Source organism: Mycteria americana, chromosome 2, assembly GCF_035582795.1.
Source record: "Mycteria americana isolate JAX WOST 10 ecotype Jacksonville Zoo and Gardens chromosome 2, USCA_MyAme_1.0, whole genome shotgun sequence".
Taxonomy (NCBI): Eukaryota; Metazoa; Chordata; class Aves; order Ciconiiformes; family Ciconiidae; genus Mycteria; species Mycteria americana.
In genome coordinates this window covers 22,255,193-22,277,868 of record NC_134366.1, presented here as the reverse complement: position 1 = coordinate 22,277,868, position 22,676 = coordinate 22,255,193, and the positions used below count along the sequence as shown (strand labels likewise).

Below are 22,676 nucleotides of genomic sequence, written 5' to 3'. Positions count from 1 at the left end.
AACCACGGCAGTGGTAGAGAATACAACAAGAGTATTCAGTGATCGGTCCTTGTACAAAGGCGAATTTCAGCACGCACTTCCAAAACCACAGCTCTTGAGATTACATCTAGCAATTGCTTAATTCTAACCCCCCTATTAGCTGTTTTCAACATCTGTTGAAAATTATCTGTTTTCAACATCTGTTGAAAATTATCAACAGTGTTGAAAATTTGCTTATGACTAGAATTACATAATTCTGGTTGAAATTAAGTGATTTGTCCTATTATCTCCTAGCCAAGCTTGACTAGCTGTGATCAGTCCACTGTCCCACAGTGCTGGTGCCAGTCATTCAGATAAAGGAGCCTTTCAGAGTGTCCCTTGCCTGCCACCTCAGTCAGTCAAGTTTCCTTCCAAAGAAGACTGTGAAAGTTTTTTGGGTTGGGTTGCTTTGGTTTGGTTTGGTTTGGTTTGGTTTGGTTTCCTCCAAGCAGAAGTCATTTACCTAATATTAAACAGGTGTTAACAATCATCAACATGCCTAAGACTCAGCCCCGTCTAGCCATGCCTTCCTAGCAGACATTGATGCCATGGATATGGCATACTTTTGATATCTTGTAGTGTTTATGTACATGTCTTTTTTTAACACACAAAATAGCATATGTAGAAAAAATAAGTTCATTTGCATTTTCTAATTAAATATATTTTTAAAATATTATCATGAATATGTCACTACACTTGTTAGATATATGATTGACCTCAGGGAAAAAGCAAATATCTCATCCCATAATATTACGGTGAAAATCTATGTTTGTAAATTAGCCAGAGAAGTGTCAAAGTTAGAATGAACCCATTTTACTCCATCTCTAATGAACTAATTTTTTTTCTCTAGTTCATATACAAACTTTAGCAGATATGCAATTGTAATTTAACAGTGTGTTATTAATACTACATTTATGTTTATGTGAACTATACATTCGGGTTTTGTACAACGGAAAAAAATAAATTTTAAAACTTGCAGAATTTAATATACTTCTGATTAAAAATAAAAATGGAAAACTCAAGGACCATATCAGTGTTGGAAAATATTAACTGTAGGCATCTATTTTTGGAATTTCCTCTGACTAAATAATTTAAATGTGAGTTAATATTCATACCTTAAAGAGTATAGATGGCCAAAGGTAACATGAATCATTAGGGATACCTAGTGATTTATAAATGTATTAAGGTTTTTTGCCTGTTTCACAAGTTTTTGTGTAGTGTGACTTGCTATTCTGAAGAACATCTTTCAGAAAACTTAATCCTGAAATTTATTACCATGTGGCTATTGTATGATGTACTGTGAAAATAGCAACTAATGCTGTTGGGCAAGGACATGTAATCAGAGTAGCTGCGAAACATGGAAGTATTCTCGCTCTTTTATACAGGCCCATCCAAATTCTAAGCTGCTTCCAGTTTATTCCTGATATAACAAGTACACAAGGAATGTGATCTGGTCATTTTTTACCCTAAGCCGAGGTTCACTAGTGTAGGACCTATATGGGAAGTACACTTCATCTGTTTCTGCAATTACTTTGCTGAGTTTTGGAATCTAATTTGAAAGGCCAAAACAATCTTTCAGTAATACAACATTTAATTTCAGGACAATTCCTGTATCTTGAGGCCACTGCAATAGGCCTAAAAAATGAAAAAGCCCATGTGAAGAGTTCCAGATGGAAAGAATCAAGTGGGACTTGTGTGATGAGCTTCTGGTACTTCAAGTCATCAAAAGCCATGGGACATATCCAGGTTCTGATTAAGGTAATAAAAAACCCTTTTTCTTTTGAATATCTGATACCTGTAGGGCTGTACGTGCTCCAGTAGAATGCTTTGGCACTCTGACATTCTGTTGTTCAGCTTGTAGACTGGAAGAGCTCCCACGTGCCTCTTAGTTCAGCGCTGGTTTTTATTATTCTAGTCTCTTAAAAATGCTTTTACCATTTCTTTTCCAAAAGACGTTTCTCTGAAAAGCCACAGAAAATCTTTTTAAAACTTCTTTCCATTTTCCCTTTTCATAAACAGTACCTTTCCCTTTGATATTCTCCATGTGAAAGCTATTTTCAGATTTTGCTGCCATCCTGTTGGTAGCTATCAGTATACAAGCCTATTGTTCTGATGGGATGACATCCACCAAAAAAATGAATTCGCAACCTGCACAAAGTGAGAATAAAGTACAAAAATATCACTGTATTAAATTATTTATCTTTTTATGTAGACAGGTACAGAATATATAATCAATTTTCTTTAGAAATAACATTTTCTTCGCCAAATGTGGGATGACCAAAAAATTATATATAAACCCCCCCCCTATTTAGTTATCAATTTACAAATGAAAACTGATATGTTCCTTGAAAATTGGCTGTTTCATTTGTTGTTTGTTAAAAAAAGAAAGGATTAAATGCTTGTAAAAGCAAGTTTAAAATCGTAATATGATTTTGAGTAAAATGTAGAAATTAATGATCAGTATAGCAAAAGCATGTATTTCACCTCCCTGTACATGTTATGCATTGGGCATTTTAATGGTGTTCCAACACAATGACCAAATATACCACTTCTAGATGTAGTAGAAACCTTTGCAAATGAGAGTTTGTGTATTTGTGCTTACCTGTATCTGTGCAGGGAGTTCTGGCTATTCAGGTATAAATCAATTTATTTGCCATGTGCCTGTTAACTTCTCTATCTTCAATATGTCTAATAAAATCTTGGGATAGAAATTATTTTGATGAACTGCATTAAAATTTCTGTTTTATTTCCAATGCACATGTTGACTGCCTTAACTTTTAATGATAAATCATATTTTGTCCTTGAAAATAAATTGCTAAAAATTGTTTCTCAAATGTTCTGGATATTATAAGAATAATTCAAAAGCCTGGAAGATAAAACACTTCAGTGGTTTTTAAGATCTAAAGACACAACCTAGGCTAAGTCTGTCTGAAATATAAAAACAATAAACCCTTTGACAGCCATTAGGAGATTTTTGTCATGGATTAGTCCAAACACCTACAAATGACAACAGGCCACTCATCAAGTAGCTGTATAGTTAATGGGATATATTTGTACAGCTATTTTTCCTAGAAAAGTTCAAATCCATAAAGGAAGCAACTAGATTTGAAAAAAAAAAAAAAAGTTTCAAAATACCTTTTCTTTGGTAATGTATTAAAAAATGAAAACAAAAATAAATCCTGTTACTTACAATGAAAAAGGTGCAAAAATAAACATTTATTTTAACTCAAAGTTCAAATTGTGTTCTCATCATGTTACTCAAAGGTGTATCTTGTAGCACCCAAATACTGTAATTATGAGCATTTTGGGATTGCTTAATTTTAATTGCAAACTACCTTGCAAACTAACTTTGGTGGAAAATAAATAGCAGTTGCATTAGGTATGTGTGAGTAGTTTGTACTTAAAATTATCACTGTTGATTGCATACAGTAATTATCACATTAAGTATGTTGCAGCATGGACAGTTGCCTTAAAAACAGAAAAACAATTAGATCTCATTTTATTACATGCAGTGAAAGTAATAATACACATGCAAATACTTCTCTTAAACTGGAGACAAAAGAAGTGAAATAAAAGAAAATCAAACAAAGCACACCACCTAAAATGAGTTAAAAGGAGAAATTTATTCTCTGTTGTGATATTGTCTCTGAAGTGTTCAAGTCCAGTAGTTAAAATTCTTAATTATTTTTTCCACCCTCAGGATGGACAAAGGGATTTAATTTTTTAATATTTTTTGCAAAATTGACCTGAGCAGAGTTTTAGCAGATAGTTATTCCCATTGATAAGACCCTGCAGAGATTCTTTTCTACTGTACTTTTTAATATTTGTTTGAAATATAATGTTGAAATGTATGACCTTTATGGAATTTTCTAGATCACGATCTGTAATATTTCCTTTCTCTAGGTTTTGTGAATATTCTTTATGTTTTCTCTTTCTTTTATTCTTATTACAGTAAGACATTGTCCTCTTCTTATTTTCACCTAATTTTTCTATCCTAATAAACTTTTCAGATGTTATTTTTATGTTATTTTAAATCCTTGTCTCCAGTGAGCTTAAAGAGATTTTTAAAGGCAGTGTAAATAGAAGACATTTGAGTAACGACTTATTATTCCTATTCAGTTTTTTTTAATGAAGGCAAGAATTCTACATGGAGATAGGAAAAATTATTCTCGTCATTGTATCCAGGATTGCTTTGCAGATCAGCCTAGTTTACCTGTTATGTTGCTTATAAGGATTCATAAGTAAATATTATAATTAGAGTTTCTATTTAGCAGTGTCTGTGTGAATAAAATTAAACAACACACAGTCATGGGAAGTCATACTGAAGCTTCCCCTGCTAGTTCAAACTGCAATACCATTGTATTTCCATCCAGTCTGAGTATCTCTTGATTTAAAGTTAAGTTAATGTCAGTGAAAGCAGATCAGTAGATTGTGGTTAGTTGAACATGCAAGGAAGAGGAGATGACCTGGGAAGGAATTTACCATCTCAAGCTTGACAACTTAGCAAACTGTCTCTAGCTAAAGTCATCACATCCATTGAAAGTTGAACTGAGAGTGAACACTGTACACACCAATGGCACAGCCATGAAAAATATGATGAGGAAATACTCTATGGAGGCAGAATGAGGAAGACATTTTTCCTCCTCCTGAATACCACAGTGGAAGAAAAATGGTAATCAAGAGTAAAAAGCCTTTTTTTAAAAATCATAGTTCATGTATTGGTGTCTTCTCTTAATATTTGCATTGCTTGCCCACATTGAGGAAGCTTAAGAATATTATCTCTATCATACTACTAAAGTAGTATCTCAGAGTATGATATAACCAATAAAACTGCAGGATCACGAAAGGTATACTATAACCAAGCGTGAAATTTTATGTTAAGGTTTGCAGTTAGAGCAAACAAATTCTTTTTCTAAAGGAATTTATCTGCAGTTACTGTTTTTTTTCCCTCCTCAAATTGTACTACATATTCTTCGTATAAAGCTCTCTGTATATGGAGTAATAATCCAATCAAAATGATGGGCTGTTGAACTAGTTGCAAAAATACAGTATTCTTCAAATCAACTCCCTCAACTTTTATGAAAATGAAAGATGTTGACATTACAGCTATTTATGGAGACTGCAATATCCAACTCACCATCCATCTAAATTGAAATTACAGTGTTTAATAGCAGTGTAAAAGCTCACCGGGCAAACAAAATATTACCAGAAGAGATCTAGGTATAACTAGTCAAAACTTCGCTACTGCAGTGAGATTCTGAGAAACTTCTAATCTTCTCTGTGGCAGTTGTAAGAAAATACAGTCCATTGTAGGAGATACTCTGAAGCTAAAGTGCAGCGTATTCACTATGCCTGTTTTAGCAGTGGCGGTGGGGTTCCTCATCGGCACTCAATACTGGTTTATTTTATGAGTCAGAAGAAACCGTGTTATTTTTAAATGTGCTTCTAAGGAGGCAAACAAGAATTCTTAGGAGAAAGGGATGATACATTTTATTGTTCTCCTGATCTGAACATAAGTTTCCTACTGCTGCTCAAGTTTTTTCTGTCATAAAAAAGAAGCACGTCTTAGGTATCACAGTGGGAAAGGAACAACAATCAAAAGATAAAGCCATTTGTTGAAGATAATTTTTGTGGGATCAATGTTAATTGCCCTGAATATAGACATTGTCATTAAAAAAGATAATTTAGGATCTAATACAGTTAGGGGGGGGCCTCTTTCAAGGATTTGAAACAAGCCTCTCAAAAGAAATATACAGATGTATAATGAAAGTGAAACCTGCCATTAGTAACTACCTCCGCTGACAAGGCCAATATACACAGGATCTCATTAGGAAGTTCCAGTAGACCTTACTCAGGCATTTAATTAATTCCGCCCAGTTACAAATGAGCAAAGACATAATGATATTCAGGAGGACAAGAAGTCCTGGCCAGCTCATGGCAAGTGAAGCAGGGCCCCATTGACACCACCGCAGCAACAGACTAACCCGGCCAGGGCAACAGGGAGCTGGAGCCAGCAGCCAGCGTCCTCCAGCTGCTCAGGGCTGAGGCAGCACAGACCCTGTCACCTGGTTGCTGTGGCTTCTCAGCAAAAGCTGGAAGCCATCACAGTTGTTCCCTTGATATTGTTATTGGTTTTAGGTAGCCTAAGGTAGAGAGGAAAGGAGAGGGCTAGTACTGTAGAAATGTATAGCTCAGTAGGTGCCACAGCTCAGGAATAGATGACTCATGCTGTTTTTTGTAATTCCCTGGTTAGTTTTAGTGGAGCAGCCTACTGTGCCGAGCTGTCAACATGAAAACCTGCAGCAGAGATGCTGCAGGTGCCAGCCGATATCTTCTGGGCATTTGTATTTCTAGGACTGAGTAGTTTAAAATGAAATTTTCAAAAATCTGTATCATTGACCCTACTTCTATGGAAAGTCACTCAAGAATAAAGTCTGAGGAAACAACTTATTCTTCCTCACAGCTTAAAATAGAGTGTGTATTTCTACATTGATTCTTCTCACTGGCTGCATGAAAAACAATCTACTCCTCACATTAATGTAGAAGTTATAGATTTCATTGGGTTCAGGTAGCCTCAAAGCAGATTATCTGACCTCCATGCAGCTAGAGGAAGAAAATTTAAATTTTCAAAGATTTGCTTGAATGTTTTACTTAATAGTCTGCTGAACTTCAAAGCATGCTCCAAACAATGTACAAAATGCGTAGATTTTTCACTTGCCCTCTGAAGACATAATAAACATTTTAGATAAATTATTTAAATCTAATGCAGAAGTGTAAAGTTTTCTAGGATTTTTATATGGGTGAAATAGATATATGAACATATCTAGCTATATGTTCAGTAGCTTACATTTATCTTTTTTCCCTTTGAATCCTAGTATTTTGTTTATTTCAAATAGTTTTCCTTTATTAAATCCAGCAAAATACACATTCAGGAGAATTTGGTTCCACATAGCAGCACAGGGGTAATGGCCTTTATTTAATGAGTATCTATATCTCTCAAAAGGGACACAGTTTTAAACTCTTTACTCCCATTGTTGACCTGTGAACTGTTATTAAAGGTTGTATTTGAGTCAATGAAATGTCTGATCTGACTAATGAGTGAGAGGAAGGTAGTACTACCTCAGTCTCAGGAGCTTTAAAGGAAATCAGTGGGGATATTGTGAAATACAGTATTACTTGTCAAGAAAGAAAGGAAGATTAACTTTTCTGCCAGCTTTACTTCCCAGAGCAAGATAATTTTGTATTTATATTTCCTGAATTGAATACAGAATCTGAAACATCACTTTCCACATTTTTAGGCATTGTTTCAAACAGGGTTGTTGTAGGTCTGATTTTGACCACATGACATAAGCATATCTCCAAGTAAATTGAGACTGAGACAATGATTAAATAGAAATAAGTCAGTTTTCAGTGGAAGCATCATTTCTCAAAAGCAGTTTACATAGAAGGGACAAACAATTATTCACAACTGTAGATAAGGGCAGACACCATTCAGTGCATTTTATTTTCGCAGGTGAATATATTAGGAAGTTATTTCAATCTTCTTAACTGTAAATTATCGGAAGCATATAATTCATTGTATTATACTGCAACCAGATGTAAGCATTCGTTCCAAAGAGTTGGTGAGATGGAATAATACATTTGGACATGCTTTGAAGGAAATAAATATTTTGAAGAAGGGTTAAAGAATCACCCTTGTATTTTGGAATCTTGCTCGTGAGGACAAGAGGTTCATCAGAGGATTTGTAATTTAAAATCATTGTGTTTCTAGAAACACATATGAGAGAAATTGTTCATATGTGAATTATTAAGCATTTTTTTGTTTAAATTTTGTTTAAATTGAGAACTTGCCCTTTTTCTCCCTTAGGAGATGAGGACGACGAGTAGCAAAGGATTAGTGTGACTAAGGGCATGTCTCTGTCAAGGCAGGGCAGTGCCTGGTTAGAAAACTCAGCAGGCTGACAGGTTTAGACAGCACGATGCGTATGGAATCATCGAAGCAACACAAGAATGTCCTGTAACATTACACCTGGAATCACAAGCCCTGCCTCTCAGGGCTAATACCACTATCCTATTTTTTTATCCCAGCCTGGCACCATATTGCACAATGTGACATAGATTAAAAATGCACTTTCGGTCTCCTCTACACTGCGCAGTTCTCCAGTGTTGTTTCACTGAACTCATTCCCCAAATCAGAGATATCTGGGAGTGATTTACTTATTGATTTGTCAGCTCATGGTCTCACAGAGGGATGGTGGTTACATTGCTGCTTTTTAGCATATGAGGCTTTGAAGCATCTCTGGGATCTTTACAGGTCAGACTTCTTTTGCTCTTTTCTAACACTTTTCAGGGCAGACATTCAACAGTGAAAGTTGTGATTTAAGTGTGTGTCAGGGCAGAGTTCTTTTAAGGATCATAAAACTGCTGTTTAATGATTTTTACTGAAGCAACAGACATCAAAATCAGGTCTTTTTTATACAGCAGCTGTGAAACAGAGACGTATGAAAACAAAAGGACTTTGAATGATAGATGTGTAGCCTTGAGCTTTGAGCAGTTTTATTAGTTTTTCATACCTCTTCTTCTAAATAGGTAAATTTGGACATTTAATTAACATATCTTTTTTTAAAAGAAAAAGAAATAATGCAATATCTGGTGCCTGCTGACATCTTTTAGAAAGCATATAGCATTGATCAGACCTGAAACCCCAAGACAATGTCTAATTTTCCCAATGAACAACTGCACTTGAAAAAAACACACTGAACATTTCTAGGAGTTGCATTTAACCTCAGAAAAGGTGGAAGAGCTTTCTTTTTTCCTTTTCTTTCCTCATGTCTTTTTACAAGCCAAGGCCCCTTGGTCTTCCACTGAGAAAAGTATCTTCCTTTTGTCAAACACAGATTGAGCTGATGTTATACTAGCAAAACTTCAGCAAGTACTGATGTAGCACTAGTGCTCATCGTAGAACACTAATTTGTTTCCAGTTTTATCCTCCTTTAATGCAACTTTTATTTTTAATTCACAGTTTGTTTTTAGTGTTTTGGAAATTTTCTAGTTTCTGGTAGTCTTTGATCTTTGCCAGGCTTGTGATATCAAGCTGTAATGTGCTTAAAATTGCTTTGATGAATCAATAAAGGGTCTTAGCATGAAGAATCTAACTTTTATGCTTCCATAATTTTTTTTTCGGTTTCTAGCCTTCAGCTTTGAATCCACAGTAGCTTCAGGAAAAAAAAAAAAAAAGCAGTTGTGCTTCTGTATTTGTTGTAATTTATTTCACAAATATGGAAGTATCTGATTCCAATTCATTTCATGCAAGAGTCAGACTAGGTATTTTTTAGTACCTATATTTATGACTGTAATAATCTGTGTGTGTATTCCTTTGTGGGTTCAGCCCATTGCATTATGCAATGATGAATTAAATGAAAGATGAAAGGCTGCTTCAAGTAGAGTTGTCTTATCATTGCATGCACTGACATACAACATGGTGGTAGAGAGCAGTTATCATTTGTAGCAGAGACTAATAGTGTCAATGTAACGGGAGTTTTGAGAGACTTTGGTTTCTTCCCACTATCTTACTTACCATGGAGAGAAACCTTTCCATAACCTGGTAACTTTGTGTTGCTTGCCTATGAGAGGTTCATTGCAGCTCAGAGATGAATTGCCTGCAGATTCATGGAAACCCCATTGTCCATTCATAGGAGTTTCTTATCTAGGGTTTTTAGACTAAAATTCTTTCGACAGGCCTTTATGTTTAGTCATATACCTCAGGTTGTGCAGCTACCCTCAGCACTTCCCACCTTGCCTCATTCTTTTGTAACTTGTTCCTGCAAATTTTGCCAGGTCACATCCGCAAAGTTAAAAAAACAAGGAGCGCATATAAGGAATTTTAGTACTACTCTGTACACTGAAGAAACCATGCTAATGTGATTTTCTGTTTGAATTAATGAAGTAATGAGAGATGATACTGTAGTACTACTAAAATCAGGAATTAAAAAGACCATTTGCATTAAGTCCCTGGAATATGTGGGTGTAACTGTGTGGTCTGCAGAGTATACTTGATTTTGCCTTCAGCAGGAGAACTAAAAGAAGGAAATGAACACTAAAAATTGCATTTCTTATCTCCCACATATGAGATTGGTTGAGGCTCTTAATCTATCTGTGATACTTATTTTTCTTTAGCTTTAGGAGTTTTAGATGACATGGAAAGTTTTCAAAGGCTAATGCAAATGAAAAAAAAAAATTACCTTTATTGTAAGTGTGGATCTTATGGAATTAACAAATAAGAAGAATTATTTAATCTTTAGCTGTAATGCTGGGCTCTAATGTGGACCAGGAATAACTGGGTGTGGTCAAAATGTGAGGATTTTCTTAGAAGAATTGGGGTCTTGTTTTCTAAAGAGAGTGACGACACCAAAAAAACCCACAACTTACCAAACAAACAAAAAACCCTCTCTTGAGACTATATAAAAAAATTATGTGGATGCTTTTCAGATTCTCATAATAAATTAAAACTATAAGACCAATTTTTTTTGCTTAACTTTCAAAATCATACAAGTGAAAAAAATAGAATTCTTATAATGGAAAACATTCTAGTGAAACTTTTCTTTGTTGGATGACCATCATTGAATAAAAATACAGTGAAATATTTTAAACTAGTTTTAATTCTAACACTCATAATAACAGGAAAACAATTAAAAGCATGGAGAACAAAAGAGTGCAGATAAGCTTATTTTTATTTCTTTGCAAAACCATCTCTTTTTTATAAACCATTAAATGTCACCACATGTTTCTTATTATAATGGTAGGGGAAAGTTTGATACCACAGGTGCCATTTTATGATTAATAATTATGAACATTTTTTAGATGTCAATTGCTCTTCTCATTGAAACGTAAGAAGAGACAGCTGTTGTGGAAAGGTCGTATGAAACCACAGTGGAAACTTAGGCTAATGCAATTGTTCAACACCATTCATTTTATATAGCTAACTTCTCAGTTTATTGAAAACTGTGGTTTGTTGTTTGAAATTGCAGTGAAATGGACCATGCACTCAATCTGTATTTGGCTGAATCAATAAATCAAGGTACAGTGGTGAAGCATCTTTCAGCTTTTAAATAATTTGCTTTGACTTGTTTTCTGTACAGTTATACTGTCTCATTTAGGCGGCTAAAAATATTACTTGTTCTATTAAGTGTCGGTATGATAAAGCTATTCTGCTATTTATCCAATGAAAATCTGCAGCCTATGTTTAGACGTTGTTTGTTCTTCCCCTCAGCTGCTCACTGTTGCCTTCCACTCCTTCCACTGAATAGCACAACTTAGTATCTTACTGTTTTCTAGTTTAATTTAGTTTGATCTGTATGGGAGAAAAGGTTCTTTAAATAAGAGTTTCCAATGTGATCTAGAAGTGGTAGTATTTAAATTTTGATACAGGAACAATCTAATTCATTTCATTGATCAGCGAACAGAAGACTACTCTTGTTATTTATGACATGGAAATACTCATTACGTTTGAAGGATTCTGCTGTTCACAACATTATTCTGAGCATTTTGACAGTGTGATTCAGTTCAGAATTGGGTTCAATGGGAGTTCAGAGGGAGTATGTTATCAAAAAGTTTATTAGCAGTCACGAAATGATTTAGGTGGATTTCCATCCCTTTAACACTTTATATACCAGCTGCGTACGTCAAGTGTTGCTAAAAGAATGAGAGTCCTCCTTTTTTTTCCAGTCTAGCTATTTTAGGAGTATGTAGGCTATGGAAAGAAATTAGCAAATAATGAAAATCCTCCCCTGACTCACTAGCTCCACATTTTTAACCTTAGACTGTGCCTTAGTCAATAGTATATTCTGTTTAAGTCAGTACATCTGGAATTTAATCTCTATACAAATTACAGTCTCCTCCTTTGAAGTTGTACCAAGATTTGTTGTACAGAGAAATGAAATGTTTCTCCAGGTAAGATTTGAAATCTCTTGACAATAGTGATGCAGTAAGACTGTTCTAAAGAGACCAGCTGTCTTGAAAAGACCAATCTTAAAGAGTCAATCTTTTCAGCTTGAAAAGAAAATTTTGCAGCGTGTAGCTGATGAACCTGAATGGTTTTACAAATAATATCCAGAGAAGGTGTGGTCATATGAGGAAGAAAGGTACAGGAGATCGTGTAGCAAGAAAAAAGAAGACACATAGTGGTAAATAGACACTAAAGACTAGACATAGACACTAAAATACCTTAAAGCATCTAGTTCATATTTTCTGAGTATGTCAATCTAATGGCTACAAATCTTACAGTGGTGCATATAGGATGCCATTGCTATAGAAACTTCTTAGACTTCATCTTAAAATAGCTGTTTCCATATAGACATGATCCGACTGAATTCCTGCTGTAGGAGGGGTGGAGAAGGTACATTCTTCCACAATCCCTTGGAGTTCCCTTATTTTCAGTTGTTTAGTCATTCAGTCGTTATATTTTTCTTTTGATTTGCCTTTTTTAATGTTGCAATGTTTCCTTAGTTCACACAAAAAGATTTATATTCTTCTGACAATTAGCTCAATGCTCATTGGCTGTAGGGAATAAATCCATTCTGAAAACACAGACACAATTTCTGTGCTGTCTGCAACATCTAGAGAAAAACTGAAGAAGTGGAAACGGGGAATCAAGGTTATCACAGCTACTGACACTATATACCAGAAGTGGATTATGTAACAGTTGCTGCACTGGGAAGAAATGGAAGGATATCTGAGGGATTTTCATTGAAAACCAAAAAATTAATAGAAGAGAAAAAATGCCTCTGAATTTCCTGTTCTACCTTAGTTTTATTTGGGTTTTTTTTTGACAGGTTGAAAGTTATTACAAATTCTCTTTTATGTATTTGAAATGTGGTTGATGCTTGTTCTCATGCTTGTTTTCAGACCTATCATTTTGCCTTTATGTAGGCAAATTATTGCTATGTTACCACAGGAAAGACATCTTAGAAAGAGATCTCTGCACTTTTTCCAACATGTAGAATTCTTTTCTAAGAAATATGTTAAGATCACAGGACCTGTTGTTAAATTATAATTTGACCCAATGTGGGTGGGATTCCTGTTACTTAAAGTCATAGATGCCTCCAGTGCAGCCACTGTGGCAGTCACTCTAGCCTCTCTTTGTTGATGGTGGGATTTTATCCACTACGTCAAAGGAAGTCTTGAGTGTGATTTATGTCATTCTAAAGTAAGCATCTATGAGAGGAAAGGTGGCTATTGCTTTCCATATAGCTTCCTGTAGACATGTATCTGTATATAGTAACATTCAATAAGCAATATTGGGTATATTCAGGAATGTCGCTGGATAAATATTTGAATTTTGGATATTTCAGTAAATATTTTTGGATACTTACATAGATATTCCATATCTATACTGGCAATGCAAACATCAAGATCTCATGAATCTGTTTGCAAACTTTTATCTTCTACATCCCTACCATACTATATATATTTATATATTTATAACTTTATATGTCCTTGAATGTATAAGGTGGTGACCACTAGAGAGAGAATTAGGGAAAGAGAGAGAATCTCACTGAAGTGTTTTAATATAATAAGATCTGTCAGTTATGAGAGCCCTCAATTTGTACAGAATATATTTCATAACTACAGATTAAAAATTTAAATCAGATATCTGGTTCCTTGGCCTTCTCTAAGAAATAAATAGTTGTATCCATCAGATATTATAGAGACAGGACTTGAGCATTCCTCTTAAAGATGTCTTTTTGCTCAGGATCAGTTCAGTGAAGCTTAAAAATACTTAATCGAGCTTTGACTATATAAAGAGATTACTATTTTTTCAGTCTTAGTGTTTTGATTCCCCTAGGCCTGTCCAGTTCATCTAATATCCCAGAGGATCTGTTCTATATTTCTACAAGCCCAAAAGCTACAATCCAATTGAAAAGAATGTTCTAATACAATACAAATAGGCTGTAAAAGTAAATGGCACTCAGAAAGAAGTACAGTTATATCCCAGTGAACCTCCCACTACATCGAACTAGGGATGACACCTGACTGACAGTAATCACTCTCTTATACAACTGAATAAGCATAAGATACTCTGTGATGATTAGTAGGGAATATTCATGTCAATCCTTGTCCTGCAGACTTGTCACTTTGAAGAATGTAATTGTACAAGAGGTTTATGTCATTGTACAAGAATTAATGTCATTGTACAAGAGTTAAGAATTACTATTGCTAGTCCTAAGAATTATTACTACTGTTATGATTTTATTGTACTGCCCTAAAAGAATCTTACTTTTTAAAAAAAAAAAAAAGTATGTTTAGTTTACAGCAGATATATGTTCTTGTTTTCCCTTTTTTTTCCCAGATTTTTTATTTCTGTCTTAGCTGAATCCCTGTAAAGATATGTTTTTTGACTCCTTACATTCAGTTTTATATACAGAATCAAGGTGGTATTAGAGGTGAATTGCTAAATTGAAATATTGATTAAAACAAACAAAGTCTCTGAAAGATTCCAGATGTTTTGTTCAGCTGAATTGGCTTTGCCTTGGGGCTTTTATTTTTCAAGGCAGATGTAATGATAATGCTTTAGTTCTTCATGAACAAATCTTCACATTTTGAATAGCTGAGAGGACTTTCACACAGACTGATTCCATGATTCCCACCTCGTGGAACTGATTTTGTAAACGCTGTGACACTGCAAAAAGAAAAATGCTTCTGACCTTAGCCACTAACTCTCAAAGTTTCAGAGAAGAAAAGTTAGTCCCACCAGGAGAGCTTCTGCCTGCCCACTGTGCCACTCAAACAGTACTTTGATCCATGTAGTTGACTAGAGTAAGGTGCCCCACTTCCAAGCACAACTTTGCCCAAGATTGGCCACATGCAGTGATAAATTGTACCAAGATAAGACGTGCCAATGAGTAAACAAAGTTTGGTCCCACTGCCTGAAAAGTTTGAAATTCAATTAAATATTGAATAAGTATCCAAACTGGTAGATACTTATCCGAGTCGAGCAATTTATCAATCTTTCCATTTAGTTTGTATTAAACACTGATTCAGTGTAAGAACATCTAGACCAGATTAATTTCTTTCATTTTTAGGAGAGAGAGATGTATTTTCTTTCTGTTTCAGTGGCCACATAGAAAACGGACAAAGTCACTTTTTTGATGCAGCTCAGCAATACTTTCTGTCCTAGCTAAACGTTTTAGTCAACATTCAATAAAGGCACTGAAAGTGCCAAACAACTCTATACCATCTAACTTATTTCAGACAGTGTACATAAAAAGATGGGCACAGACATACATGAAAAAAAGGTGCTTCACCATCCTCCTAAAATATATCCTGGACAAACACACATTGGCAGTATCTGGTGTGACTTGTGTTTTGCCCATGTCCCAGTTTCACTGTGGCTGGTTGCATGTGCAGACTTTCCAAGGTAGTCAGGGGGCTGTGCCTAGCCAGCTCCCTCCCCAGTGGGTGCTCTGAGGTCAGGATGCAACATGGATGTCACCACTGGTTCTAGAGTTACTGGAGGCATGCACCTCCTATTTGGATGTCCTGGTTTCAGCTGAGATACAGTTAATTTTCTTTATAGTGGCTGGTATGGGGCCCCATACCAGCCACTATAAAGAAAATTAACTCTATTTCAGCTGAAACCAGGACATCAGACAAGAAGTTTGTGTTCCTTCTCTCATTCCGTAACCCAATTGATAAAGGAGAACATTAATTGGGAAAAAAAAAAAAAGAAAAGAAAAAATTAAAAAAGTGCTCTAAAGTACGGTTCTTAAAGGACAAGAATCAGTAAGATTTATCAACCCTATTTTGAGATGTGTAGAAGATGAGTTGAAGAGTTAAAGCTGCTTAATAAAAAGCTGAAATTTCATATGTGATTTTGCCTCACATCTTCAAATATGGTATGCAGAGTACTCTCTATAGGAGGAAAAACATGACAGATTTGAGGTTATCTCATTTCTGCAAAAGTTTTTTTATGATCTTGATTCATAAACCGTTTTGTTACATCTTGCTGTACATGTTCTGCATTTGTTTAGGCAGTCAGTATAAGTAAAGGTTTGACTTTTATCTTATAATCCAAGGAATCTAGCACTTTACAAAGTTTAGCTCACTGTCCTTACGTTTGGCACTATGGAGGGTTGTAGCAGTTGTCCAGAGTCTTCCTAGAGTTTTTGTAACTGTGATTATTTCTCTTTCAAGCTTTGGTTTTCCAGAAAATTACAGTTGCCTCAACTCTAAGATGGGAACAATCTGAGGACACCTGTAAAACATAATTAAAACAAAGGTGTGACAAGGTTTGAGACAAAATGGAACTAAGTTGCTTGAAATGCTAATGGTCTTATCAAATGGCTTTGATGCTTATTGTTACTCAGTCTTAGTGGTAGCACTGAAAGAAAAAAATTAAATCCAAGCAATCACAATTGTATCCCTTAAGCTACCTAAAATCCAAAATCAAATGAAAGTGGATTATGCTAGGAAATGAAGAAGAAATTTTTGCATTTGAGGAGAGAGGAGGGCTGGGAGGGCTAGGAAATGAAGGCAGGATGAAGTAGTACAAGGAACCTAATGAATCTTCTTCTACAAAGATGAGGTTTTTTATTTCTCTGTTCTAATTGGTAAGGATAACATACAGAATGAAGATGTATTTTAAGAGCCTAAGCACATAAAAGTATATTTGATGGAAAGAGTATCATGGGAATGTAGAAAGATGCAAGCAAGAAACAGAAGAGTTTGCCTGTTTATAAATGAAAGCTGGTTATAATGAAATCTAGTAGATTTAATCATTGTGATGGGATAAATCAAAGTTTTAAGAAGGTGATACTCACAGAATAATTCAAAGAAAATCAATAAATTATTCTTGCCTTCCCAGTATAGATTTCTTTTCCAAAATAAGAGTTTTTATACTTCATCTTTGCTAATGAGCAACTTAATTGTTGTTTCTTGAAATGCCTACCTGCTTGAAACAAAATCCTCTCTCCAGATGAATTACCAGTCTCTTTTTATCAAAGTGTTTTTGAAACTGGCTTTTCTCAACTCGGCACTTAACAGCAATTAAGAACCAAGTCTTACCATTTAGCTCCTAGAAATATTGCAAGTGCTGGCACTCATGACAGGGTGAGTTGTTAATGCCTTCTGATGCTCTGAAGGAATTCACTGTGAGATTCCAGAATTCCAAAACTGGTGCATTTTAAAAAAGTAAATTCATCAGTAGTATAAGTTTATTTATCAAATTTGTTCATTAGAATGCATGTTCCTTGCTGAAATGCATATTCCTTTATTACAGTGATGTTAATTTTGGAAATGAAAATTGGGGAAAAGATATTTCAGAGAGTGAAAATCATCTTAATGCTTTGCACAAAAAAGGAAATGAAAGGGATGGATGGATGGGCTTTGTCATTAACTCTTATTATGAAAACCTGCTGAGACTAATACATGCAGACTGTCTAATAAAAGGCTTAAAGGCTGAAATATCAGTATTTCATCTTGCTGTTTTCCTTCTTTCTATAATGCACTATGAAAATGCAATTATGTGATTTTGTAAGTTATCCTTAAAAGTGAAGCCAATTTTTCATGCATACTAATGTACTTAGGCAGTATACATTTTTCCTGGATCAAATAATTTCTTAAAGATACCATTTGATTAGCTTGGTGTTTCTTTTTCAAGTGTTTTTATAGAAGGCAGAGACATACTAAATAATGGTTCTTGTTCCCGTCAAAATAGAACTCTGAAAAATTAGAGAGAAACTTATTTTTAATGTATTCTCTTCAGTGCTGAGAATCATGAATCTTCATTGAAGTTACTGGAACTTGAGTAAGCTCATCACTTTCAGCAGCATATCCCTAAAGTAAAACTCATCCTGTTGCATACCCTTCATTTTCCTGTCTTTTGGGAGCATTACTCTGTGGATTGTTGCAGTTCTGTTATCTGCTTTTTTGTCATTGTTGTTGTTTTTTCTTCTTCGTTTTTTGCTAACCCTATTTGCTGAATATTTCAGAATCCTGTAGCACGCATCCCTTAGCATCCCTCAGTTTAGTGATAGAAAGTGTAAATTTCGAGTTTACAATCTCTCCCTACATTGAATTTGTTTCTATTCGTCTTTCTCAGAGCTATTCTAGGTGGACTTAATGATTTTGGAATTATATGTTCAATGCAGAACTTCAACATTCAGATAATTAGCAGTAATTTTCTAAATGTAATGGTAATCTTAACCACAAGTCTCTGTGGGTTATTTAATAGGAAAGACAAATTTTCAAAACAGTAGCTAAGGGAAGCGTAGTAAATAACTACTGCTGTGCCCAGATTTTCCTACATGATTAACAACATGTACAAATATTTTACGTGGTTTGTTTGCATACACTTACCAACCCTACACTTAACATACAGAGTATGTGTCTTTCTCTAAAATAAAGTAGCCTGTCAAAGCTGAGATAAGTTATTGTAACTAGTGCTGTTAAAAAGTGCCACTGAACTGTTTGTATTGAATTGCTATCAGCCTGATGATTGACAGTGGGCCAGAGGACACACATGCTCATTCATAACTCACATCTTCATGACCTTATTGTCTGCTCTCATTTTTCTTCATGTCACTATGAAGAAAAGGGAGAAGAGAGAAAAGAAGACAAAAGGAAAATAAGAAAAAGAGGAAAGAGGAAAGGAAAGAAAAAGTGAACTTAAAATTCAAATCTTGGGTGAACAAATCTTGACTTCAGTTCATTCTTTGACTCATTTCAATAATTTTAACAATTTGATACAGTATGTGGATTTATCTGATGTAGAGCTTTTTTTTCTTGAATAAAATACAAGGTCAAACTCTGTGGGGTTAAGTTAGTGTTTTCAAATAATCTAAGCAATATTCTTTTAGGAAGTTAAGTTTTAAGAGAAAATCAGTAAGAAATGAAAAAAGAGATAGAATCTGTCATGTGCTTTGAAAATAACTTTAGGTGAAGAAGACACAATAATCACATCTTTTTCTTCTAAGATAAGAGATTTTGCTATGCAGCATCAGTCTTCAGTTTTATTGCATTTTAATGTGGTTTTTTTTTTAAGCTACATATGAAAGACTTAATCTTAGGAACCAAGATCTTTAAAAATAAGCAAGCATTCTGTGCACTGCAGTGTTGAGGTAGCAACAGCCCAAATCTATAAGGAAGGTGCTCAGGACCTTCTGAAAACAGGACTGACTCTCAGGCAATGAAACCTAAATAAGTAGATAGATGATATTAGAAATGTCAGTAAAGATATTCACTATTCTGTGATTTGGAGAGATACAGTTTCATAGAAAAGGTCTTTAAAGTATAGGCAAATGAGGAAAAGCTGTGATTTTTCTTCCTTCCACCTCCTGTTTCTTTGATGTACATGTAAAAGTGCAAGGCTGCACTCCACTCCTTGTTGAGTAAAAGGAGGAAGCAGGGAAGGAATATACCTCATCATGGGATACTTCATCTTTAAACTAGTTGGTCAGCCATCAAAAGGCTTTAATGATGATACTACATCAAGGAAAGTAAAACAACATTAAAACCAGGTTTATTAACTAATTTCATTTGCACACCATGAAAATTTGCTTGATTCTAAACCAAGAAGAAATAGCCTGAAAAGTAAACTGCCCTCCTGAAATACTCTTGTAAAAGAGAGGGATTACCATGCATCAAAAACTAGAGAAAGGAGCAGTGACAGTTAAAGTCCCATTATGCTCATTCTGTTTCTGGGTTTTGTGCTTCTGTTTCTATGTTTCTGTGCTTTACATAACACATATCCTGTTTTAAAAATTCTGGATGGTAACAGCTTGCCAGGAAGATATTGTTTTCAAAGGAGCCTGAAAGCAGAGGAGAAAAGCTTTTTCCTAACAGTTTAAGTAAGTATGTAAAAAGAGTTTGACTTCTCTCAAAAGTCTGAAGGATGATGCAGAAAGAGAAGCCTTTTGATACAGTGAATCTTGAAAGTCTTTTTATGGTATTAATAATAAGCAGTTAATGGTTTTTGATGAATCATTTGAAAATATTCTGTCTCTGATTAAAAAGCCCTGAAGTATATTTGGTTTGAAGAGTCCAGGAATATTTAACAAATGTTTTTATTGCCTCCATCCATTTGGTAAGCTCAGCTTCATTTCCTGTGGCTCTGCTGAAATAAATATCAGATGCAAACGAACCAGGGAAATATTTGGAACCCAGCTCAGAACATGAATAGAAGGAGAGGTGCAGATCAAAAACAAAATCTGGGTTTCATTGCTGTTTCACTGCAGACGTAACAAGGCAGATTGTCTCATAGCGGAACATTTATAATTGCATCTGGAATACTTAGTGTATTCTTCCGACAGAGTGTATTCATAAGAAGTTTCTTTGCAATATCTTGTAACAGAAAATTACATACTCCTCTTGCATGCTTTGGATTCAGTTCCTAATATCGTTCTGACTGTGTTAGAAATGTAGCCTTGAGAATAATGGTGGTCTCTGCTGCGTAGGAAAAATATTAAACTCGGCCACAAAATAAAAGGAATTCTAAGACAGAAAGAAATCCTTCCCTCTCCTTTATTCTTAGTATCCCCAGGTGAATTAATGAGGATATTGAGCCCAGTAAGATATACTTTCCCCCTGAAGTTCTCAGAAGGGAGGTTATAAACACTTTAAATTGTTCTTCAGATGAAGACAAGCATGAAGAAGATTCTGAATTGCAATGTAATGGAATCATTAAGAAATAATTCCCCTCAGACTATCAGAAAGTAGATAAAAAATCCTCTGAATATGAATAGGAATTTTCCAATATGGCTAGGCATATAGACCTACAGATATAAACAGGTTATGGTCTTCTTAGAAGTAATTCTGCCATTTTCAAAGAGTCTTTATCGCTCAGCATGATGGGACAGTGGAAGACCAGGGTCCATTGCTACAAGTCAATGCAAAAACATGCCTTTTACTGTTAAGTTTTCCTTAATGATGGTTCATCACCTCAGCTTGACCTTCGACTATGTTCAACCCATAGAGGGCAGTGACATGCAATTAATAATAACTTTTCAGACCCTTAAATGAAAACACCTTCTTTCACATCTGCTTTTAGTGGTCTTGGTGTGTGTTTTGGGGAAGAAATAAAATTTTGTTAGCTGATCTGTCAATAACATTGGACTTTCAGAATTTCTCATGTTAAATTTAGGGGATTATAAAGTACAGAATTACAAAATAGGTTGTAAAAATTATGTTCTGAGGAACTTTCCACAGGTGTTGCCCAGCAGTAGTCTGCACTAATAAATAGTGGACCACATGCCATGAAGAAATAAGGCCATAGTAGAAATACACATTATAAAATAGCAGGTGTTCTTCTATTGTAGCCTGTGGTCCATTTGTCCTGTAAAGCTTATGAGTATGACCAACAAATAATCCTCTTTACCTTCTTTTGTCTGCAACAAGATTAGGTGATCATTAAGGCTATTGAGACTGCTGGGTCCCTCCCTTCCCACTGTTCTGCAATGGAACAAATAAGTTTATTGCAGTCTGGGCCTATGATGAGGATACTATTGATAAATCAGACTAAATTTGTCTCTTTTCTGATATAGGTAGAGATATATGTTACCAGGTTAGCTTGTTTGATACCAAAATAACTTTTTGTCTGTCAGGAGGTATAACTGGGCAACACGGCTGTTTCATTTTTGATCCACAGAAACATTTTGACTATGCTGGCTGCTATGATTGTGATAATGTGAAACTTGTGCCTGCTCTTGTGATGATGTTCTGCACCCCTTTTCCTTCTAGGAAGTTCTAGTGGTTCCCTACGTATTTGCATAAGGAAAACATCTGAGATTCCAGGAACAAGAATTATTATAATACTTTTTATTGTTTTTATTGATACCTCAGTTCTGTACTGTTGCCTCCAGAAATGCCCATTATTTAAGTGCTAATTAAGTGTAGGTATTGTAATTGAAATATTGATAAGTATATGCACATACAAAGGTGGACTTTTGAAAGGACACACTGATTCACTGGGTTTTCAAAGAAGCTACGAAAGGCTATTGGTCATGGCTGAGAGTCACAGAAGTGCTTTCACATCTTAACTGTTGGCAAGATTTTTTTTCTAGACTTCAGTTGCAAAGGAAGGAGAAATACTTAGAGAGTCATTTTCCCAGAAGAGAGATGGGGCTCAGGAGGAAACACGGATTTGTATATTTGAATAGGTAATAAATAGGCAGTGGATTCCTGTATCACAAGTTACACCAGCATAGGAAGGAGCTTCTTGGTGATGAATAAAAGATAAAGCTAGGATTATGGTATAGACACTTTAAAATTGTTTATTTTGGTATTATACATAGAATTCAGCTAGAGAAGGTGGAATCAGTTCACAAAGAGGCAAAATAGTCTAAATAATGGGCTGTGTAGATTGTAAAGCCAGAGTTGGATGAAGGTTTTAGCAGTCCTCAACCTATGAGATGATGAGAACTTCTGAATTTTAACTTATTATGTTCTTTGAGATGTTATGCAGAAAAAGTTTACAAAATATTAATATAAACCATATAATAATTTAGAAGAATTTTAGCGCTGATAAAATTACAAGCTTGAGTGGCATGCAGGTAGTGGGGCTGTTCACAAGTCACAAAAGGAAACATAAGGAAGAAAGATTAAGTTATTTTAGCCACATTTCCCTTCAGCTGAGGGAGACATCCACAGAAAGATATTGAAGAGAT

The 22,676-nt window shown here is 35.0% G+C and overlaps 1 protein-coding gene across 1 annotated transcript in view; it reads left to right on the top strand.

Moving 5' to 3' along the window:
• Window positions 1–22,676, top strand: part of MALRD1 (MAM and LDL receptor class A domain containing 1) — a 292,669-nt gene that overhangs the window by 149,395 nt on the left and 120,598 nt on the right. The window contains exon 27 of the mRNA XM_075495520.1: window positions 1,619–1,776. Within this exon, the coding sequence (XP_075351635.1) occupies window positions 1,619–1,776 (158 nt within the window). The remainder of the gene's footprint in view (window positions 1–1,618; window positions 1,777–22,676) is intronic.